This window comes from Plectropomus leopardus, chromosome 20 (genome assembly GCF_008729295.1).
Source record: "Plectropomus leopardus isolate mb chromosome 20, YSFRI_Pleo_2.0, whole genome shotgun sequence".
NCBI lineage: Eukaryota > Metazoa > Chordata > Actinopteri > Perciformes > Serranidae > Plectropomus > Plectropomus leopardus.
The window spans coordinates 24230232-24253849 of record NC_056482.1 but is presented as its reverse complement, the minus strand read 5'-3'; the positions used below and the strand labels follow the sequence as shown (position 1 = coordinate 24253849).

The window sequence follows — 23618 nt, the reverse complement described above, 5'->3', positions numbered from 1 at the left end:
CAAAATATGACATGTCCCAAAAACAGCTGAAAACACCTCAAAACAGCAGAAAATAGCGTGCCGATAAATGCCATAGCATAGACTTTTGCAAAAAAAAACAGTCAAAAAAAAACATTTTAGCACGTTGAAAAATGACCGAAAAGGCAAGGCTATAGTATGGAAAAATGTCAAAATATGACATGTGCCAAAAACAGCTGGAAACACCTCAAAACAGCATAAAATAGCGTGCCAATGAATGCCATAGCACAGGCTTTTGCAAAAACAGTCAAAAAGTTAGCATTTTAGCACGTTGAAAAAATGACCGAAAAGGCAAGGCTATAGTATGGAAAAATGTCAAAATATGACATGTCCCAAAAACAGCTGAAAACACCTCAAAACAGCATAAAATAGCGTGCCGATAAATGCCATAGCATAGACTTTTGCAAAAACGGCCAAAAAGTTAAAATTTTAGCATGTTGAAAAAATGACCGAAAAGGCAAGGCTATAGTATGGAAAAATGTCAAAATATGACATGTTCCAAAAACAGCTGAAAACACCTCAAAACAGCATAAAATACCGTGTTAATGAAAGCCATAGCATAGGCTTTTGCAAAAACAGTCAAAGTTAACAATTTAGCACATTGAAAAAATGACCGAAAAGGCAAGGCTATAGTATGGAAAAATGTCAAAATATGACATGTCCCAAAAACAGCTGGAAACACCTCAAAACAGCATAAAATAGCATGCCGATAAATGCCATAGCATAGACTTTTGCAAAAACAGCCAAAAAGTTAACATTTTAGCACGTTGAAAAAATGACCTAAAGGCAAGGCTATAGTATGGAAAAATGTCAAAATATGACATGTGCCAAAAACAGCTGGAAACACCTCAAAACAGCATAAAGTAGCTTACTGCGAAACGCCAAAGCATAGACTTTTGCAAAAACCGTCAAAAAATCAAAAATTTAGCATGTTAAAAAAAATGACCGAAAGTCTTAGATTTTGACATGTCCCAAAAATGGCTGAAAAACACTTGTCTGTGTTTAAAAATGTGATAAAATAATTTAGTATACTATGCCGCAAAAAAAATATGATTAAAATGGCATGGTATAATATGCCATACAAAATAGATCAAAAACTATCATATTAGTATGCCATATAGCAGCGGCGTAGAACCCTTTTCTTACCAAGGACCATTTCAATTTTCATTAAGTCTTTTGAGGGCCATACCAAATTTATGAACACATATGATGCAACAATCATTGATTTTGACAGTATGAAAAACCACTGTTATCACGGTTTCACCATATTGCAAGCAAAAAACCCCAATTACAATGAAGTTGCGACGTTGTGTAAAATGCAAATAAAAACAGAATACAACGATTTGCAAACCTTTTCTACATATAATCAATTGAATACACTACAAAGACAAGATATTTTATGTTCAAGCTGAAACCGCCTCCCAAGGCACTCCTTCACAAACACCTTCTGCATGAGGTTTCAGCCTTTAGCATCGTCTCTGACAGTCTGTGGTCTTGTTAAAGCTGACTGTTGGCCACCCAAGCTCAGAGGAAGAGCGTTATTTTTTAACAAAACACATTCGTCCTTTCAACTGTAATGTTGCTAAAGATTGGCCTTTTTCATCGCTGCCAGCACCACACCACAAACTAGGCAAAGTGGCTTGCCTGTTACTTTGACAAGTAAATAATCCTTTGCCCATTTCTTTTGTGAAACACTGCATTATGCATCCACCTTCCTTTCCTTTGCACTCGCCATGACGCATACCACTTGTCAATCCCTTGAATAAAACAAACCAGAATTTTCTGTCCACATTTTCTTCTTAATTTTATTCAGCAGAATCATACATGCATATCTCCTTTAACTAGACCAGTTCAGTTTAAAAGTTGTTCATCATCTGGGTTGCCCTGACAATTTATAGGTCCAACATGATTAGAGTACATTCAGATATTACAGCTATTTAACCAAAGTTTATATTTACTCTGTTCGCCACCTAAATTTGCACAACAAAATCCACAAGTTCTCTTTGGTCAAACATAACACGTCACATTAACACTCGGCCTAGTATGATAATCTGTCTTCTGCTGTCATACTGTAGATGTACATGTTGACATGACAGTGTACTGTACAGATTAAGGCAAGTCAAGTGATATCAAACAAGATACAGAGAGGAGAAAGGTTTTTAAAACAACTGAGAGATGGACGGACAGTAGTAAAGATGGAGTGATGTGCAGGAAAGAGTGAGAATTGTGCGCTCAGATGTAGACAGGTTGCTCCTGTGCTGTCAGCAGACGATACATGGCTGCAGGCATCGTCTTCATGTGGATCTGGAGCAGAAAGACTCCAAATGAACACCATTTAAAAGCAACACAAAGCAAGCTGTTGTTTCATAAAACAAGGGGGAAAAAAGACAGTTAAACCTTCTGCAACTGAATATTTTCGTGCAGGATTATTTCCTTTTTTTGGTTTAATTTGTTTATTGTTACAATACTAACACTAATACTAATAATACTAGCACAAATTCTTTTATGAACCCTTTTCATCCCTTAAAAAAAAGAGAAAAAAAGGGGGTCATAGTATAGTTTATTATGAAAAATGCATAAAGGTCAATGTATAAAGGTGTAAAAAAAAAAAAAAAGGGTCACATTATTGCATGATATAAAACATTTTAAAGAGGTTATAGTATAGTATGTCTTAAAAAATGTAAAAAAAAAAAAAAAAAAAAAAAAAGTACAATAAATGAAAAAATAAAAGGCCATACTATTTTATGTATTATAAAATTTCGCAAAAAAAAGTCATGGAATAGAATGTAAAAAAAAAGGTCAGATAAAAAAAGTTAAAAGTTTAGCATGATACAAAAAATGTAAGTTATAAAACATATCGAACAAATCAAGCAAAAGGTTCAGTATGTAATTAAAAGGAAATAGTAAATATTTTATTAAAAATAAATAAAAAATGTGGCCATAGTGTGTTTATAATTTTTTTTAAAAAAAGGGTCATAGTATAGCATGCTTTGAAAGTGTCAAATAATAAAATAAAATTGCCACAGTATTGTAAATTACATTAAAGGTCATAGTATAGCATGTTGAAGTATTCGTCTAACACTAAATGAAAAAAAAAAAAGCCGGACTTACAGGGATAATTTATGACATAACAAATGTTTTTGGATGTTTCTGAAATTCATTATCTTAGTATCAAAAGACACATTCTGAACTCCTACCTCTCCCATGGCGTTAGACAGAATCTGAACGATCTTCTCGTGAGGCGTTGCTACGACGCTTTGGCCGTTGATCTCGATGATGCGGTGGCCGACGCGAACGCCTCCTCTCTCAGCAATGCCTCCCCTCATCAGGCTGCAGATCTGTGCACACGCAGAGTTATAAACACAGGGGAAGTGGACTGAAACAATATTTAAACTACCGGTGAAACTAACAATGTGAATACTATCAATGTGCCCTTGAGTTTCACCATAAAAACCACCGTTTCATGTCTGCTGCTTAGAAATTCACCCTGGTTTTAGAGCCTGTCAAAATGAAAAATAAAAGCTTTAACAGTCTGAAAGAGAGCAGCAGCATCGCCCCACAGCAGCACCACAATTCAGCCACATCCTCTGCATATGTATGAGCTGCAGAAAAAATAATCACGCATTATACTCACAATGCCATTCTGCACACTGAAGCCCAGCTGGTATCTGAGGTCCGGCCTGCGGATGAGCACCATGGTGACGGGAGGACACCTGACGATGTTCATCTTGATCCTGGATTGAGACTTGAGACCCTGAAGGAAGACAGAGTCTGGTTACAGGAGACAGTCATCATAAAGGTAAAAACATACAGTGGAAGAAAAGGAGTAGGAGTAGGGCCGTCCACACCACAAACAATTTCTCCTGCTAACGCGCTCTGTATGTGAAATAGGCCCAGCAACAGCCTACAATTTAATTATGAGGATCAATGTATTTTAATAACATAAAAACACAGCCAAAAATCTCTGATCCATGTCTCTGTCTGTAAGTTGTTGCACAACAAAGTAGGAAATAACATCAATAAACACAAAAAAAGAAAACATTTAACTACATTGCCTGCTTATTTACTTGGGGTCGAAGCACAAATATATCAAGGAAAAATGACAAACAAAATCTGCAGGTCGAAAAAATTCAGACCAGCTAAATACTCCACTCTCCCGGTATGGTATGAGGCCGTGCAGAGACGGAAAACCTGACCACAGATTGCAAGTAGAGCTGCGGCCAGAGGATTATCTCCTCAGGCTCCCTTACTGTCAAGATGGCGAAGGTAACAAAAAAATGGGCATTCACAACAAATCAGGTATGGAATGAATCTGCAGATGCTCCCGTTCAAAACGAGACCGATCTTTTCTATGGATGTCAATTTTTGAGCCATGACTGAAATTGTGGCTGGCAACAGAAGATGCAGCTTGTTGTTTTTGGCCGAAATGATTTCCGGAACATTTGCAGCGACCCCGGTGAGTTGGGAGGAGTGAAGAGTTAGTAAACAACTACGGTATAAAACAGCTTTTTTTAAACTGTTTTGAATCTCTGCAACCACGAGAGGTCCTTAAATAAACAGCCAAAACTGTGCAAACCAAATATTTGATGGGTCCATTAGTGTGTGAGATTAGTTGTGGACAAGCAGCACACACACTCACAAACACACACACACACACACACACACACACACCTGGCAGAAATAAAAAACAGAAGTTGTAAAAGCCACTTGATCACGTATGTTATACTTGGTAATGATGTTTGTGTTGGTTTATGACAAATAATGTAACTTCTGATTTTATTTAGGTTAACAATAAAGTTACTTTGAATGATGTATACTAGCAAACATGTATAAATTTGCATTACTTATTATAATATTTCTGTCAGAATGCAGGCTATGTTACATATTACAGCTATGATGCTGTAAGGCAGCTTAGGATGACATTGTGCTGCGTAGGTGCAGATCTTAATACGTTTTTGACCGTGCTTTATTTTACCATTTTATGAGAGGAATAAGACCAATTCAGAGATGTGACTATGGAAAGACTTTGCCTGCTGTATTTTTATGCATTCCAAAATAAATCTCGTTTAAGTCTTCTCCTGCCTCATGTGAGTATTTGGATTCGTCAAAACAAAGTCACCTTGCAGACTAAGTGGCCTAAGAACTGTGGTGTGTTGAAACAGCCTTTATATAGGTAGCTATAAAAAGGAGCAGCCGCGTACCTTGATGATGCTCTGGCACGTGCTGAGCGGTAAACCCACCAAGCTCGTCCCGTTTATGGTCATGATCTGGTCACCAATGTTGAGTCGACCAGACTTCTCAGCCGGACCAGCATGCATCATGCTGGCGATGATGACGGTGGGGAGGATGGACCCCCAGCCCGACTCCACTATCACCACACCAAGGATCTCTCCTTTCTGCTTCTCAATGTAAACCTGCAGGGAACAACGTCCAGCTTCATATGCACGACTTTTTAAAGACAGACTGAGCTTTTACAATGAGCTCATCACTAAATCATCACTTGTATTGTAACAATTTTGGAACGGACTATCTAATAAACTCTAGAAACCTAACATTAACTGTTCAAATTCAAATATTTGAAAGAAATACCGCCCAAATGACCATTTGTTTATCAATTACTCATTTTGCATGCCGCTGATGAACAAAGATTCCAAAAACTGAGGAAATTATTGATGAATTAAAATCATAGTGGCCTCATTTAACAACAGCAAAACTGTATCAACCATTCTCACATTACTCATGCAGTATAATCCAAGTCTCATTTATCCAGTCGTATGCTCAATACTTCCCAGTCAGAGAGCTCTTTCTGACAGGAAACTGGACAAAATGTAAAACTTATTTATCTTTTTCTCTCTGCAAAGCCAGACTCCTTTGACGAAAACAGTCATTTTACCTCGCTGAAAACAGGAGCTGCTGCTCTGCCACTGCTTTGATCAGTTAGTTTTTTGTGTTATTACATGACTTTGGTGTTTAAAATGGTAAGTTTGAATTTCCAAAAGTCACACAATGATACAAACAAGCTAATTAATCGAGGCAGCGGTAGACCAGCAGCTCCTGTGTTCAGCAAAATTAAAATTACCGATTTTGTCAATGGAGTCTGGCGTAGAGGAGAGCAAAGATAAGTTTCACTTCTAGTTTGGAGCCCAGTCAAAAAAGAGCTGTATTTTTGGGAAGTACTAAGTATTTGAATGGATAAAGGAGACTTGGAGAATACTACAGGAATTGTGTAGATTCGTGAATAGATGTTCTGTTGTTGACCCCGTGACTTCTATTCATCAAGAATTTTCGAGTTTTTGGATTCTTCGCTTTTTCGAGAAAAACGTTTTTTTCACAAATTTGAAGTAACAAAGGATGAGTAACTGATACACAAATGTATATTTAGATGACGAACAATTCCTTTAAAACCTGTTCTATTAAAGACATGACAGAGTGACGCTGAGCTCAGCCTGAGCTTCTCTCAGCCAACTGCACGACTCGAAAAATGCGAGACGACAGAAGGCACTGAGAGCAGCGGGAGGAAGGAGGGAGTCTGAGGTCAGAGCAGGTTGAGCATCTCAAATTCACCTTCATACTGGGGCGAGTAACTTTTTTTTTTAACTGTCACACAGCTGTGACTCCAAAACCAGCTGCTCATTTGAACAACTGGAAGGCAAACTAACAGAGTTGGCTGAGCAGAAAGATAATGGCTCATTTGTTCATATTGTTATCATTTTTTGATTTTTAACATAAAGAACAATAAAAACACAACATCAAACCCCCACCCCACACCCCAGACGGCACCCCAATCCCATATCTTAATAATAGGCCTTGGGAAATGTACCAAAAACAAAAGCATTAATTAAAAAAATAAGATAGAGAGATTAAAAAAATCATAAAGAAAAAAAGACTTAATAAAGGAAATTAAATCAAAAAGAAAAAAATTAATGGACAGTTTCAATAAAAAATTGATTGTAAATGAAAATACTTGTAGATGCAGGGTCAAATATTTATAACATGACTTTAACCTGAACTAAAGGGCGGTGTTCTTCATATCTATAAAAATTACAGAAATCTTTAAACACTTTAAGGCAAATCTATATGGAGAGTGGAATATTTTTTTAAACTCTAGCAGTAGTTCATTTTTTTAGTGGATAAATAAACTCACTTTAAGCACAAGCGGTAAATGAAAAACTCCTGTGACTTTCCTGCCACCTGCTGGTTCACTTACATCTCTGCAGTTCTCAGACTTGGAGAAGTGGATGAGGTCGTCGTTGTACATGTCCTGAGTGTTGAGCAGGTCGCTGTACTCCCTCTGGCTCAGATCCTCGGGGTCGATGCCGTTGGCCCTCAGGAACTCCTGATAGGCGACGCTGAAAGACTGACCGATGGACTGAGCTATCAGCTGGGCCTGAGAGAGAGCGAGACCAGGACGGGAGCTCGTGAATGACTGTAACTTTTATTGTCCCTGTGGGCTTTTGGTCCGCAGAGACAAACTGAGGACAGACCTCATGTTTAAATGGTTTACATCCCACTGAAAGACACAGCCACATGCATTTTACTACAATGCTTGTCTTATTAAGATAATGCACTTCTCCTTTATACATAAGCCTCTAACACCTGGGCCATCATCAGTTCTCCTGTGCTGCGTTCAGACGTCTTTTACAAGCATTAAAACCTCTGAAACATGAAAAAAATATATATATTTTTTTAAAAATGCTGTGCCTGACAAGCTGCAAGAAATTATGAAAAGATGACAAGAAAATGACTTGATTTTTTTTTTAAAGAGAGATCAAATTATTAGAATTATATATTAAAAAAAATAAAAATGATAATGATAGTAATATTTACATGTTTGAAATCATGTCACACAAATATGTAAATGTATATTAGCACTTTTTTCAAGTCATCCTTTTTATTTTATTCTTGATTTGTAATATTTTACAATATTTGTAATATTTTAACATTTTTTTCAGGTTATTTTCTTTCTTTTTTTTGCAAATTTCCTGATATTTTTGAGTAATTTCTTGTCAAGTAGCTCATTGCCTTCTCCCAATATTTTTCAGGGTTAAAAGGCTTAACTTGCCTAGCCTAAACACAATTCATGACTCAGCTCTGAAAGTCCTTGACAATGTATTTTGTTAAATATCTTTTTGTTTTGTGTGATGCTGTCCTACATGAAAACAACAATTTCTGCCAACGTTAGAACAGATTGGGATTTTTCATGTTATAGTTTTCCATCTGTGTTCTCCTGACTAATTTTAGGTGGGCAATCTGAGCTGTAAAAAAGGGGAGAAAAAAAAAAAAAAGATGTCACATGTAGTCCATCCGTGCACTAACTGGTTACTTATGTTGGCAGATCACACCCACACATAATGAAGGAGTTTCTGACTGTTAACCTCTTAATAAATAATACAGAAGAATGTTTTTTTTTTCCTCAAAATGTCTTGTTAGTGATGAGCATGTGTTCCCAAATTTCAGCTACTTAATTCTGTACTATATTATTATTAAAAGGAATAACAAATATTGGCCCTTGCTCTCTCGGGGGTAATTTTGTTTGCGGTTTGTTTGCTCTTTCTGTTAAGTCCATCTTCTTTATTTTGAGTTGCTTTGCAGTGTAGGCAGTTGTTGGGAATTTGAGATTTGTCATCATTGAATCAGGCTGCGCGCACATCTGCATTTATGGGAAGGCATTTGGGACGCCCTCTCTGTGAAATGACCTGTGATTGGACAAAGTCTCATGCCATTAGATTTTCTACAGTCTGAAAACAGAGTCAAGAGGGGGAGCAGAAGTCCAGCGTTCTCTCAGACCACTTTAATATCCTTAAAGTTTATTATGGGATTTTTGCCCGATGCCGCCAAAATAAATCTGCCTAGCGCTGCTTCAAAAACCTTTTTTTTTTTGCTTTTTATTAGATACAACTATTTACAACTCCTACAAGTCCTAACTTAATCGTGATGTTTTTAGCTTCACTCACTTTCCAATCATTTAAAACAATATCCAAACAATCTGTGGAAGTGCATTCAAGTAGTTCACTAACTAACTAGCTTCACCATATAAACAATGACTTTATTTTTCTCTGCTTTTGCAGAAGGCGAGCAAGTTTCCACGGCTGCCGGCATTTATCTTCCTGGATGTTCGATGAGAACAGTCTCAGGTTCAGGGTTAGTTTGTTTGCTCACCCCACCTCAGCTCATAAATGTCCTGGTTTCAGCTGCTGCCAAGACAGTGGCAAGGACTAAACCCATATACAAGCTTCCTAGCAGTGTGATTTCTCTGCTGGTGGAGGAGAATAATACAACAATAACAGATTAATAATTGATAACTCACATCCTCAGACTCGAAGACGTGGCAGATCATTCTGTACAGCCGTCTGTCGTCGTGGTTCATGGTGGTTTGCTCAGCTGTGTGGTCCAGGTTTTCTTGCGCGCTGCGGGAGCGCACCATCTTCCCCCGAGCCATCAGCACCACCATGTTACCGATGTCTGCGATGTACGAAATTGTCCTCAGCGGGAGGTCCATTAAAGACTCCTGGTGATCCAAGAAAAGACATGTTAATTAGTCATCGTGTCTCTTTGTATGCCGTGTCTCCAATTATTGAAAGATTTGATGTGTAAGGTGAGGAATGCATGTTATCATTTTTTTACCTGAGTGTCTGCATTGAGGACTTTGATCCTCTGTGTGGACATGAACAGATCGACCTCAGCAGTGGACGGAGCGTCCCCGTCGGGGCTCTGCACAGCCAAATAAAAACAAGGAGTGAAAATAATAAGCAACAGGTTGATGAACGGCAGCAAAGATCAGAGTGGGCGTCACAACTGTAAAAAGCTGTCAAATATAACAGCTACAAATAAGACTAACGAAAGAAAAACAGGGACGTCTCGTGCAATCTGACAATACAATCAATGTCCATCACATCTACGCAAATCTTCTCCTTGTCTAACATTAGTATTCGACCTCTAATGTCTGTCCACACAAGTCATCTTTTACATGACACATACACAGAGAGCAAAGAAAACAGACGTACCTTTTTCCTGTTCTTTGCCTGCTTCTGAGCCGCCTGCAGTGATCACAAGAGGCAACACATCAGGACAAGAAAACAGCTTTTTGAGTGGATCAGCAACAATGCAATCACCTCGCTCACTGTCTCCAATCCAAATGACAAATGAAGGGACAAAAGGACCTTAAAGGTGTACGTTGTGTATGCGCTTGTGGGAGGACAGTGATGTTACTGTCTATCACATCTGACAACAGCCAGCTGCCGGAGGCCGCGACAGCACACACGATCAAAACTTCCCTCTTCATCAGTGTGACACAAACGACCCCGAAGACAGACAAAGCGGCCACATGTGTTTCTGCCAGACGCCTCATGACAGCTCAGGGTTGGCATTTCAAAATGTTGGCTTGTGCCACCGTTTGCTCTCTAAACTGTGTCTGTGTTGTTTTAAAAACCTGTCCGTTTATCGTCATCAGCAGAGACGTGATTAAAGTGGATTTAATCTGTAAAATCAGAGAGGATCATAGCTTCAACCTGAAATCAGACAACAATTTATTTCATTTCGACAGAGGTGGCCCTGCTATGTTGTACTCATTGCAGTGTTATTTAGGTTTAAATTACTTTAATTACAATATTCACACTCATTTTAATTGACAACATTTCAAAGCTTTTCTATGACTTTTCAACAACCTTCAATAACATTTTTTTGGTGTCACACTTGCTCCAGCATTTTTTTCAAACATATCAGATTCAAACTCTCTTTCAACATAATTTCAGGTAGCTGGCATACATGGAAAGAGAGAGAGGAAACGTAAAAATGGACAAACATATGTGATGGTAGACAAAACGTCTCAAACCAACACATATCAGAGCTGTTATTTTGACAGCTATAAATTTGTTCTGATGTTATATTACACAGAAGGTTGTCCACTGAAGTTTACTCTAATAATTTCATTACAAAAAAACAACATTTTTCATGACTTTTCCAAAACTTTTAATTATTTTTACAATCCCATGACTTATTTTCATGTAACTGTGAAATTTCATGACTTTTCCAGGTTTTCCAGGACCCTGAAATTAAAACTACATTTTGAAAGGTGTAATTTTTTTTTTGAAATACAATATGAAACATAAACGGTAGTTAAGATAAGTTAAATACTTAGGTAAGTTATTGTGTTGGAGCGTGGGGCAACACTTACATAACAAACATACAGCTATTGTTTATTTTCCAAAAAAAGAGCAGTACAAATGACACAGAAAGTGGATTCAAGAGAACACAACATTGGACTATCAATCAAGTCAAGATTACTAATACTTAAAGATCTAATTAAATTATAGATTTTCTTAGTTATGTTCAGGGCAAAAAGCAGAGTATTACCAGAAAATGTACAAAAAAATGTTTGTTTTTAGTTTTTCAGTTCAGAGGACAAGAATCATAGTAGGATTTCATTTTTAACATTAGTATGCACAAAATACTTTAAATCAAATGTGTATTTCAGTATGTGGTGTCAAACTGTGGATATCATTAGAGAACGATTTAAAGGGTGATATCAATATATTTCAGTTTAAAAACATGTTTAAGGAGAAAATAGACAAAATGAAGTTGCCAAGTATTGCTATTTTTTAAATTGTTTAGATTGATGGTGAGTTGCTGAGCAAGGCTTTTGATTCTTTTTCTTTGCTCTCTCTCATGTTTCTGTAAATATTGACTGCTGACTAACTGACGGACAGACCATCTGTTCATTTATTTTTGAGAAAGGGGCTGGTAAAAGAAGATTTTCTTCTCCCTGCTCCTTTTCCATCATGGACTATAATGTAGCAAAAAACTAAATAATAATACATTATAAACTGTCTGTTTCCATGAGTGGAATAAAAGTGAAAGTTGAAGTAAATAGTCCACAGCCTTCTTATTTTGAAAAAGTTGCAGTCACTTATGAATTGACTCATTTGCAAGCACCTTACAATCTGCTGCCTGTATGAGAATAACATAATGAGAGGCAGACCGAGTGCTCTGCTGGGTTGTTATTAACATTATGACTCCAGCGATGGAGAGGAGCCTCTCTGCTACAGCGTTAGAGCCTGGAAAGCCGAAGACGCCGAGAGGGCTGCGTACAATGTTTTTGAGGTAAAACAGAATAAGCAGAGATTTATTCTCTTCACCACAGAGCTGGTTTAAGTTAGTTAATGCTGCACCGTGTGTTGGGTAGCTGGTCTCATTTGTTTACATGATTGCTAACCGTTGCTCCGCTCTGTTAATGTTAGTCCGTAACGGCAAAGAAAGTATTTACAATATGCTTAATGTTTGTCTCCCAAAGGTAATTATTTTGACATTGTGGTGGCATTCCTTCTGAATGTCAAAAAAGCCTCTAGTGAGCTGTAGGCATAGTAACTTCAGTCTGATGCAACTAACAGGAAATTAAATTTGTTGCTCCTGTGCTTTCTGCAGCTCTCTGCTCAGCTAAACTGCTCATGACGTCAAGAGAAGAAAAGGAGCATCCCATCAAAATTCTCAACTTTTTTATTTTTATTTTTACTTGTGGGTTTTATTATGTCTTTATGTCTTCTATGTATTTTGACGTGAAGCACTTGGTGCATGTAATTTTTTGTTGTAAAGCACATTGGGCTGCATTTCTTGCGTGAAAGGTGCTAAACAAATAAAATATACTATTATTATGTTTATTATTATAAAATTCAACATGCATGCATTTTTATCTTTTTATAATTTTATACATAACTACATAATACATAACTATGTTCCCCGACCCTATTTTTTTTACTCTGGTTTCTTTTTTTTATATCACTGTTGCTGAGATTCTCCCAGACAGGCTCTGAACACAGAGCAAGCACAACAGTGTTTGTCATTTTAACGCTCACCGATCATTGTGAGTTCACCATATATCAAGCACTTTATTTCATTTCGTATTTGGCTGACATCATGTATTATGTCTGTCTTCCTGTGCCGTCCTAGACTGTCCAGCCAGCTTATCAGCTTCTGTCTGGACAACTGGAACATCTGAGATGGCAAAACATTTATTTAGTTTACTTTTTTTGCATTCAGTACTTGGCCTTTTATACATGACTTTTCTTTTTCAGTGTAAAAGACAAAGTCGAGCAGCGAACACTGAAGAACTTTACTGTGACTTCTGCAGCTTCTTCAGGCTCTTTTTTTTAACACTTTTTTAAATTCACTGAACCTGAGGAAGTTGCAGGTGAAATGTGTTGCTTGCTCTAAAATAAGTCACAGTTAAGTCATTTAGTGTGCGGCGGTCAACTTTGTTTTTCACTTTACATGTTCCTGCTACCAGCCAGCACCTGACAATCATACTGGCTGTGCACGGGGAGTTGTTCTCTTTTTTTTAAACCTTTAACGCCCCCCTAATATGCATACAAGTTTGCAGATTTTCAAGTTGGGTGGAAAAAAAGAGCAGTGGTGTCAAATCACCACTCTGTATGAGCCACTTCCTTGAGTCAGCTCTCTACAAGTGAGATGCCAGCTCATTCAGCCTGTTAGACAGCAATCCTCTTCTCTGTCCTTTGCAATTTAAAAAAGTAAAATGCCTTATTATCCCACTCATCATTATAGAGTCACTAAATTTCTCCCTCCTTGTAGGTTTCTAAACCCTAACGAAGGCAATGTCCTCGATTCTGTCAATAAACCGCCCAGAAAACAGAGTTCGTCTCAGCTCATGTCTTCTTCCTGCCTCTGACTTTCTCCACTCAGCTCTCCAAAATGGCAACATACTACTCCCACTCACGCAGTTCTGTGTTTAAATGCCACACTGTCACCGTAAGCCATCTTCCGCACTCACTCCCTGACACCACCGCACAACAACTGACTCTAACTGCATTCACACAGCGAACGCAAATCCGTGTTTTGCTGCATTAAATAAAATCCAATGAGACATAATAAATGATAAAAGCCACATTTATATGTACTTAACTTAATCTGTGATCTATGTGTTTTTCCTTTGCGTGATGCTTGTGACATTATGTGCTGCTACTGGAGCAGAGAGCGGGGTCTACAGTCTCTGGGGCCTCGTAGCCTTGATCAACAGTTTATGTAACATCGAGTGGAGCTGAGGAGAAAATCCTGTATGACTGCGGATCAGGAGCAGTGATGTGTAGATGATTCATTGTGCACAAACGCGGGGACTTTTCGCCCGCTGGCTGTGCTGCCTGCTGAGGGTTTCTGACTTTAAAAGACCCAAAAGTGAAGCGAACGTCAGTTGCATCACTGATGATTTGTCCAAGTGCGTTAGAAAATGTATCTCCGAATCCGAGGAGCTGAGGATCTGATCTTTGAGCTCCTTGAAGTCTGTTGTAAGAGCTACTATTGATTCAAATGTAAACCTGAAATATTCAAGTTTTACAAGCTTGAAGGTTGTGAAATTCATCTTGCACCACACTGTCTGACAGCATCACACAGTATATCCTCTGTATCAGCCTGTTTCGATTCTACGCTGAAGCTACATTATGTGTATACGAAGCTCCAAGTACTCCTTTTCAAACACGTAAGATGCAATTTCTTGTTCTAATTTGAATTACTATAATTCACTAGGTTTTTTTGTAAAGCTTATCGCCCATTTTTGTTATTGCTATTTTGTTAAATTTTTCTGTTTGTTTGTTTTACATGTTTGAAAAATCTATCTAACCATCTATCTTTTTATCTATCTACGAATCGATCAACCTTTCTACCTAAAACAGAGATTCTGTGATTTTTAATGCTATGCCTTTTCATTATTAAGAATATACCAGATGTATTTTCCCAAATTTTCACAGTTTTTATTTTCACAGGTATGAAATTATACATTGACTTCTATGTAAAGATATAAAAGGTTGAACAGGCAGGGGTTGTACCAATAAAATTAAAAACTTAAAATGGGCTATTTACTAATCAGTTTAAGGGTATCTTCTGTGTTTTTTCAAACTGGACCCTATTTCTGCATGTTTTTTTATTTAATTGACTGACGCAAACAACAATCGTTGAAACTGGTCCACTATTGAGAGAGACCGCTGCATCAAATAGTGAACAGTGAGAGAACAACGGAGTGATTTTGTTCATTTTGTCCTGTTCTTCCTCCACTGTGATCTAACTGCAGGATGAAATCAAATAAAAACTGTAGCTCTCTCTCACCCGCACTCTGCTCATGGCCTCCTGTGCCTGCTGCATGCGGGCGCTCTTTGTGGGCGTCCTCTCTGACAGCAGGTGGGTGCAGCCCAGGTAGGTCGCTGCAAAGATGATGCCGTCAATAAGGTCTTCGGGGTCACATGGTCCCGGGACTGTGAAAACCAGATGCACTTGTTGAGCAGATTTACACACATGTGGCAAATGAACATACAACATACAGAGTGAAGATTATGGCAATGATCTGACAAAACTACACCTAACTAGGGATGGGGATTAAAACCCGGTTCTATTGAGGTTCGACTTTTTTCAATGTGTTGATGTGTTCAAGGTCGGCTCAGGAGTCACTTTTATGCAAAGGTAAATAAAACATCATCATGATGTGCTCAAATGTAACATCAAGACAGAGAAAATTTGGTTTTTGGTGAGAAACTTGAATAATAAAGTTGTTTGGGTGAGAAATAAGTTTTGCCAGCAGAATAAAAGAAACAGCCACTTGTTAAGCAATTAAAGCAAAACCAGTTCTGTTAAAAATGTGTTTTTGCTTCGTCTTTCCACCAAATAATAGAAAAGACTGGATCAAGATCAATAAAAATCAGTGATCCCCATTCCTACACCTGACATCTACAATATCGGTACATTATTTACCATAAAATAAATATCTAAACCGATTGTTTGATGTAATATGTGTAAGAATTCATTTTTATGTCAGTAGATGAAAAGAATGTATATGCATGACTATTTGTGCTAAAAGGCTATATGTTATTGATTCATGTTGCGTACACGGCTGTGTTGTGCTAAAATGTTATATGTTGTTGCTGTGATACTGTTTTGTTTTGTTGTTCTACTGTTTTCTTGTCGTATGGTTTGTTTTCTCTCCTGGGAGTTCCTGTTTGTTGCTGTTTTTTATGTAAATTTTATCATTTTACAGGTTTCAAAACATCTTGCCAAAGGACAACAGTTGAAAATAAGCCTCATTTACAGAAATGTTAATGTGTGTTGTCCTTATGAATAAAACAAATTTAAATTAAATGAAAATGGAGCAGAGAATAATATTAGGATTTCCACATGCGAGTCCACTCACCGTCCACAAACGTAGGAAACGAAGGAAGAGATCTGCGAAGCTGAGAAGGCACAAAAAGAAAAAAATACATCAACATGCTCATTATTTCCACTCACATACTGCAGTTCTTTTCTAACTCATTTAAATTCTCTAAGACTTTTACTGCTGTCAGCCATTTAGCTGCTGGCAGATAAACACCTTGTAAAAGATGAATGCTTTTGCAGGATTTATCATCCATGTTGCCATGGATCCAATGCAGTGGTCTACAACTTGAGCCAAGTTTTTTTTTAAGTTGTTTATATTTTGACAAACTGGCAGCATCAAAAGAATCCCAAATTATCTATTAGAGGCTCCTGTTTGCGGTGTGCCCACTGATGTGCAGACTGCTGCCACCGGATTAGTGTGACACCACAGAAAACTTAAAAAATGTGATGAGTCTCAGGCAAGTTCTGGAGATAAAGGAAGCATTTTTTTAAAGATTTTGTGGATTTATGGATGTTTATTTGCAAAACTCTCACCTCCTGGACAGACGGCGGCTGTGGAGGCGACTGTGGCTGAACTGGAGGCCGCGGCCGCTGAGCTGGAAGCTGCTGCTGCTGCTGTTGGTGCTGAACCTGTTGCTGATGCTGACGTTGGTGATGGTGATGAGGCGGCACGTGTCCGTACGGTTGCGGCTGTGGGTACGTCTGCTGCGGCCTCGCTGCGTCCCTCTGCTGTGTATGGTGGCCTTGGGTTTGGTGGTGTTGGTGGTGGTAGTGGTTGTGTTGTTGGGGCTGCTGTTGGTGATATTGTTGAGGATGAAGAGCTCTGGCTGACTCAGCTCTCAGCGGACTGACCGGCTCCCGAACTGGAACGGAGGAGTATCGGGACGGAGACTCAGACACAGACTGAGCGGGGGAGTGAGGAGAAGACTGAGAGAAGTAAACAGGGAGAGAAAATAGAAAAAGAAACAAGTATTTAAAAAAAACACTCCTTTTAAACTGCATAGCATCTACAACAACTCATCTGGCACCTTTTTATAACGATGCATGATTCAGGATTTCGGCATTGATCCAAGCAACAGTAAATGAAATGAGAGCAAGGGCTGTAAATCTTGCACAACTTCCCGAAAGCAATAAAAAAGTAATTTAATCATTGCAACACTGCAGACCAAACTCCTTGGGCAATGTCACTCATCAGCACAGCCTTAACAAGATTGTCCTTTTAAAGGTATAGTTCAACATTTTCAGAGAGAAACAGAAAAGGCACTAAGAAAAACGTTTGTCACCTTTAAATTTCTGTTTATGTACGTGTTAAACAAACAAGATTAAAACATTAAATGAGTATTCTTTCATTTCGGATGGAGCCACGCTAGCTCTTTCCTCCTGTCTCCAGTCTACATGCTAAACTTGAAGACATAACAACTAATAATGATCTTCTACTTTCAGTCAAGCGAATAACCATATTTCACAAAATGTTGGGCTATTCCTGTATGTCTCGCTTCATGCACTCGTTTTGGTCTTGACCAATCTCGATTAAAAATCGATTAAAAAAGACTGAGACAAAACCGAAACCCTCTAAAAGTGGTCTCAAGATAAATTGCACCAATTTATTAAAGTTTCAAAGATTTAAATATTTGTGAAAGGTATCTGAAAGCTGCAAAAGAAAAAAAGTGATGTCGCTCCAGGTTTCGTTTTTTTGAAGAACTGTGCAACAACAAGTTTAGGAGAATAAAAACTGGTGTGATGAACCGTTTTAGACTTCAAATGCAGAATTCTTTGTTTTAATGTCACACATCAGAAATTTGAACAGGAGCAGATCACACAGTACTGCCAGTCCTTTGGGAGAAATATTTTTTCATTAAAGACAAAACCAGTCAGCTTTAATGAGTGAGCTCAAACTTACATGGCCAGCTGTAGTCTGCGGCGGGTACGCCTCCTCTGTGGGGCTGACCTCCTGCCTCATCACCCAAATCGGCTCCACAGGCTGATCAGGTGTGTAGGGGGAACGTATCGTCTTAATCTTCACCTCCTCAATCGCCTCCTTAATGTCTTTAATCGCCATGCTAATGGCGTCCCCTGAACCCCTCGTACCGTCCTCCCCTTGGACTCCCACCACGTTCCGCTCCTCCTGTGCGTCTCCTGAGCTGCTTTGCCCAGACGAGGGGCTCTTGGCCTGGGTCTCTGCTTGTCTGAGTGCCTGCCTGCGACTTTTGGGAATTGGACTTTGATCGCCGCTGTCCCCCTCACCGTCAGACTGTCCGTCATAGTGGTGCAGCCGGCAGCCAACAGAGCGGTCCAGGGGGGCGTGATGCGAGCCTCGGTCTCTGCCCTGCCTTGGGGTGTAATGGGGGCCCTTGGTCGGGGAGGGTGGAGCCCCTTTTTGTACATTCTCCTGTCTATGGCTGGTAAAGGGCTCTTGGCGGGACTCCTGCTGGGCCTCATTAGTCTCAGTCCGCCGACCAGATTGCCTGCGAGGCTCTCTGTGTAACTCTGGGTAGGAGGTCTTAAGGGGCTCAGGAAAAGAGTTGGGATGGGATTTAGGCTCCGAGTACGACTCGTAGACGGGCTCTTGGTACGGTTTTTGATGGGACTCTGTATAAAAGTCTGCATAGGTTTTAGGATAAGAGTCAGAGCAGGAAGTGTGAGACAGCGAGCACGATTCAGAGCAGTCGTCCTCATCTTCAGGTAACAGGTCGTTGTCGGGCAGAGGGCTCATACTGGTGTCCTCGCTGAAGTGGTCCAGCTGGGGGAAAGGTGGGACATCGGGGGACGACGGAGGAGTCGGTGACTGGAGTGGCGGCGGGCTGTGGAGAGGTCCGTCCATACTGAGAGAGGCGGCGCTCTCCGTGTCAGAGCAGAGATCTGTGATTTCACTTCCCTGAGCTGCAATGTCCTCCGCTACATCGTCCATCACTTCCTCCTGATCCTCCTCCACTCTTTCTGCACGCTCCTCTGCTCCGTCATCGACTGTCTGCGCGTCGTTATGACTGCAGCTGGGGTGAGCTGTGGTCGAGCGCTGGTCTACATCATCCTCCGCCTGCTCTTGTTCTTCGTCAACCTCCTTAACTTCCTCTGATTCTTCTTCACACTCCGCTTTAGGTTCCTGGAGGTCCTCTTCTGCCTCGGCCGGAGGAGTGTGCGGGCGGCGAAGTTTGGCGTTATGTGTTGCAGGACCAGGTGAAAGGTGGGTGGGGGTGACAACTGCAACAGGAGTCTGGTGCGGAGATCCTCTGTCCTGCAGTTGATCGGTTACAGGATCCTCTGATGAGCGTTGCTGCACCTTCACCTCTGCTGGACTCTCTTTCTCTTCCGCACCAGGTAAAGCGTCCTGCATCTCTCTGATTGGCTGCCTGTGTCTGTGACCTCTAAGCCTGGGGTTAGGGTCACCATGGCGGCGGTAACGGGTGACAGCAGGGCGGGGTTGCTGCACAGGACGAGGCTCAGCATCTCGACTTTCGTCTTGGTCTGGCCTGGAAGGAGCCGCCAGCGGGGCCTGACCAGGACTCTGAGCCTGGCTTTGGCCCTGCCCCTGTCCTGATGGAGGCCGCCGGCGATGCCGATGGGGTCCGCGACCTGTGGGTGGGTGATGGTGGTGGTGATGAGGCTGATGATGATGCTGATGATGATGGTGATGATGATGATTATGATGGGGATTCAGTTCCCCATCCTGGTTGAGCATCTGACATGGTCTCCAGGACCGACGTACAGGAGGTTCCCCGGGTGACGTCCCGTTGGGCTGCCTGCTCCTCGGAGGCAACTTGTGCTCCTCGCCGGCTTCCCCGGATGTCTCTCCCTGATACTTGTGGCTCATGGCTTGGGTGTGATCCGACTCCAATTTTCAGAACATGCTTCTCTTGTCTCCAAGAAAACCCCGCTCATAGCACAGCCTGCAGGAGACGGAGACAGAGACAGAGACGGGACGCAAACAGGAATTAATAACACGCTCTAGACAACAAGGAAAAGATTTAAATTTAGAAGTAAAACAGACACTTTATCAGGGCTAGATATTAAACAAGCACTGGATGCTTGCTTCTTAGTCCTGCTTTGAGCAGATATTTAGTTTCATATGTTTAGATTTTGACTGACTTTAATTTTAACAACATATTTAGATATTTGCTTTTGGTAAAATCTCACCCCTAAATGTCAACTGTATATCAATTACTTGCCCTTTTTTTCATTAAAATTGTGAAAAAAAAACATCAAAACATTTGATATACAAATGGTCGTTTACCAAGTGAAGTACTAGATTCAGCTATTTGGATTCAGAGTATTTTGATAATAAATATGTTTGTTTGAGCATTTAATGTGAGGATTTGATGTTTTTCTTTGTCTCCCATCACTTAAAATTGAATATATCATTAAGTTTTGTACTGTTGGTTGAAGAAAACAAGCAGTATAAAAACATCGCCTTGGATCAGGGATACTGTGGCAGGCACTTTACACAAAATATTTGTAGCATCAGAAATGTGGACTTCCATGCAGAAGAGCTAGAATCATTTTGACAAAAAGAAATTAAAGGATGGCTAAATCAAAATAAATACATAATCTCACAAATTCAAATTTCAGTATGACTTTCAAGGCACAGTATTTATGAAATTAAATTTAAGACATTTTAAATCATCTCTAAAATCACAGACACACACAAAAAAAGAAATATTACAGTGATGTTGCGTATCAGGCGAAGGACTTCCGGTCTCTATATTGATAACAGTAACAACCTAAATCCTCCGGGAATCATCTGTGTGTGCAGTGCACTTTAATCTGCACCACATTCATCCGTTCACCGACAGCTGGCAGATGGCACGGGACGGTAAGAGAGTAAAGGACGAGGAGGAGGAGGAGGAGGAGGAGGAGGAGGCGGGGCCGAAGGACAAGGAGGGACATCTCTCTGGTATCAGATAAGACCTGACAGAAAGCGATGGATAGGGCAGCGATCTGAATAATAAATACCCTCTGTGAGTGAGAAGCCCAGTTTTGATATTTATTTAATATGACGAGGCTATCGGGGTAGCCATCAGTTATCACGGGCTTCACCGTGTCTGAGGTCAGCGCGCTGAGAAAGGACAACAGAACATAACGAAACGAGACGCTTCAGGAATAATAAAGCCGTTCCCAGAAAGGTCACCGATGGAGACAACTGTACACTCTGATTTAAAGAAAGAAAAAAAGCTTGTTTGTGCATGCCTGCATGAAAGCTTAAAAGCATTTCTCATTATTGCTACTCCATATGTTTCGCTGAGGCCACTTTCATAACTTATTTATCTAATGATGAGAAAAATGCACGGATGTGGGACTGTATGCGTGAGACGTTCTTCTCCTTAAGATCCCTTAACTCAACTGTGGACTTAATGAGCACTGAAAATCAAAACTACTGTACTTTTACTCTGTTTTTTTTCTTTTAAAGTTCTGGGGAGGGCAGATGGTTCACTGTTGAGAAAGGTAATCTGAACCATGAGCGTGGAGTTGCAAAGGGGGTTTGTAGGTTTATAATGTAATGTCTTTGTTTGCAATTATGTGTAAGTGTCTTTGAATTGTTTACTGTCTCCACTGATAACCACTTTGGGAAATAAGTGTTTTTAGAAATGCTTTTATGTACTATACTTTGGGATTTTTGGCATGATACTCCTTTTAGATTCTAGGGCCTAAAAGAGTCCAATCACCTGTCTGAGACCCTCAGCAGTACTTCTGAGGACATTTTGGTCCCCAGATTTTGCTGTGGAGTGAGTACTCTTGACTTTCACATTACTCTTTGCAGCTGCGGACACGCAGGCAGAAACACAGAGGAAGAAAGAGACCGTAGTGCACTGTCAGGGAGCGGTGAATTTAAAGCTCATGGCAAGTTAAAAGGACACAGTCTCTGTCTTTTGTTGATATCTGGTGGCGGCAAAAAATGTTGTTGTGCAGTCATTGTTGTTGAGTCGGGTACAGCCCTATTAGATTAACCATAAAAATCAATAAACACCAATGCTGTCGACCTCTAAAATAATCTTGTTTGGGATCAAAACATTTTTTTTGAGATTGTAACAAATGTCTGACAAACTTAACTCGAGTGTTTTTATTTTTTGCTTAAAGATGTGATTTAAGTAAAAAAATGTTCTAACGTGTTTTTATGCAAAGAGAAATCTGACGTGCTTTGTAAGTGAATACTGGATCTTGGTGAATTTTCATTCTTGCTCTTCTGTTCGTTGATTTGTTTACAATCTGTTTGACTGCATTCGTGTGAGTGGATTACCTGTAACCTTCGTAAACTAATGATAAGCTCTCCGTCAACTGCTGCAGCTCCTCTTGAGTCAAAACAGTTTAGATTTGATTAAGACGCAGCAGAAGGTTTTGTGATGTAGTTGTCAGCCTATATGTGCAGATGTATAAATTCTGGACTCTTAAAATCGAACATGTGGACAGAGTGAACTCACAGAGGTCAAAGGTTAATGCTGATCCTGTAATCTGAGCACAAACCACAACCGCTACAGAGGGAACATGAAGAGACGCAGCAGGAGCGGAGGCGGGCTCCCAGGGTGGCTAATGTCCCCATCTGTCTAAAGTTTAGGACAGGATGGCAATGACTCGGAGTGTGGGGTTCAGGGAGGAAGGGTTGCCCGGGTCATAGATGGCCCTGGCAGCGCAGCAGTGAAACGTACAGGCCTGTCGCGCTGCGAGCCGAGCGCTGCACTTCCATCTGTCAGGCTGCAGTGAAAGCTGCGGGGTGGAGGATTTACTAGCCCATTAACTCGCTGATCTTATACTGACCGACAAGCACACGCTGGCAACAACACACGTGTGCTATACGTATTTGGAGGAACTGATCAAATTAATTCACTGAGCCTTTAACTTTTTCCACTATATACCTAAAAATAAAATTTAGTGACAATGTAATGCAAATATAATGTTTTTGGTTGCATTGTGGATGCAATTTATTATACATTTTATGATCAGTGTAGCTGTCAATGATTTTATTATTATCAGATGAACCAATAAGTCTATATAATGTCAGAAAAAGTGTGAACAAATCATCCTAGTTCTAAGAAATCAAAGTAATGTGATGATATTTTGATTCTGATTAGACTATTTAGAAATTTAAAAGGCATATATACAAATGTAGATGTTGGCAATTAATAATTTCTGCAAACATAAGCATTTACCATTCATTTCACCCTCCTCAATAATCAAATAAGCCCAGAAAACTATTAAATATAAATCTGTTCAGTTCAATTCATTCAATTTCATCAGTTTTTTGTTTATCAAGGACCATGTCAAATTAAAAGCATCTGCACCTGGATAAGTCTTGAGCTAATTAACACCTGCAGTCCCAGTAAACACAATCAAAATACAGCACAGTGTTTAAAACAGTATGACAAATATCCAGGAGCAGCAAAAATTAGGGATGTTTGGATATGTGCTGCAACAATTAGTTGACTGATTGTTCAATCAGCAGACAACAATTAAATAATTTTTTTCTA

The 23618-nt window shown here is 39.8% G+C and overlaps 1 protein-coding gene across 1 annotated transcript in view; it reads right to left on the bottom strand.

Annotated features, from left to right (window-relative positions):
- Window positions 1–1508: 1508 nt before the first annotated feature.
- LOC121959678 (amyloid-beta A4 precursor protein-binding family A member 1-like) overlaps window positions 1509–23618 on the bottom strand; it is a 30631-nt gene continuing 8521 nt past the window's right edge. Inside the window, exons 4-15 of the mRNA XM_042509129.1 lie at window positions 18065–20048; window positions 16699–17091; window positions 16202–16241; window positions 15127–15272; window positions 10023–10055; window positions 9643–9729; window positions 9326–9526; window positions 7226–7405; window positions 5220–5432; window positions 3653–3772; window positions 3216–3356; window positions 1509–2322 (exon numbers count right to left, since the gene is read on the bottom strand). Coding sequence (XP_042365063.1) covers window positions 2251–2322; window positions 3216–3356; window positions 3653–3772; window positions 5220–5432; window positions 7226–7405; window positions 9326–9526; window positions 9643–9729; window positions 10023–10055; window positions 15127–15272; window positions 16202–16241; window positions 16699–17091; window positions 18065–19972 — 3534 coding nt within the window. The 5' untranslated portion in view covers window positions 19973–20048 and the 3' untranslated portion in view covers window positions 1509–2250. The remainder of the gene's footprint in view (window positions 2323–3215; window positions 3357–3652; window positions 3773–5219; window positions 5433–7225; window positions 7406–9325; window positions 9527–9642; window positions 9730–10022; window positions 10056–15126; window positions 15273–16201; window positions 16242–16698; window positions 17092–18064; window positions 20049–23618) is intronic.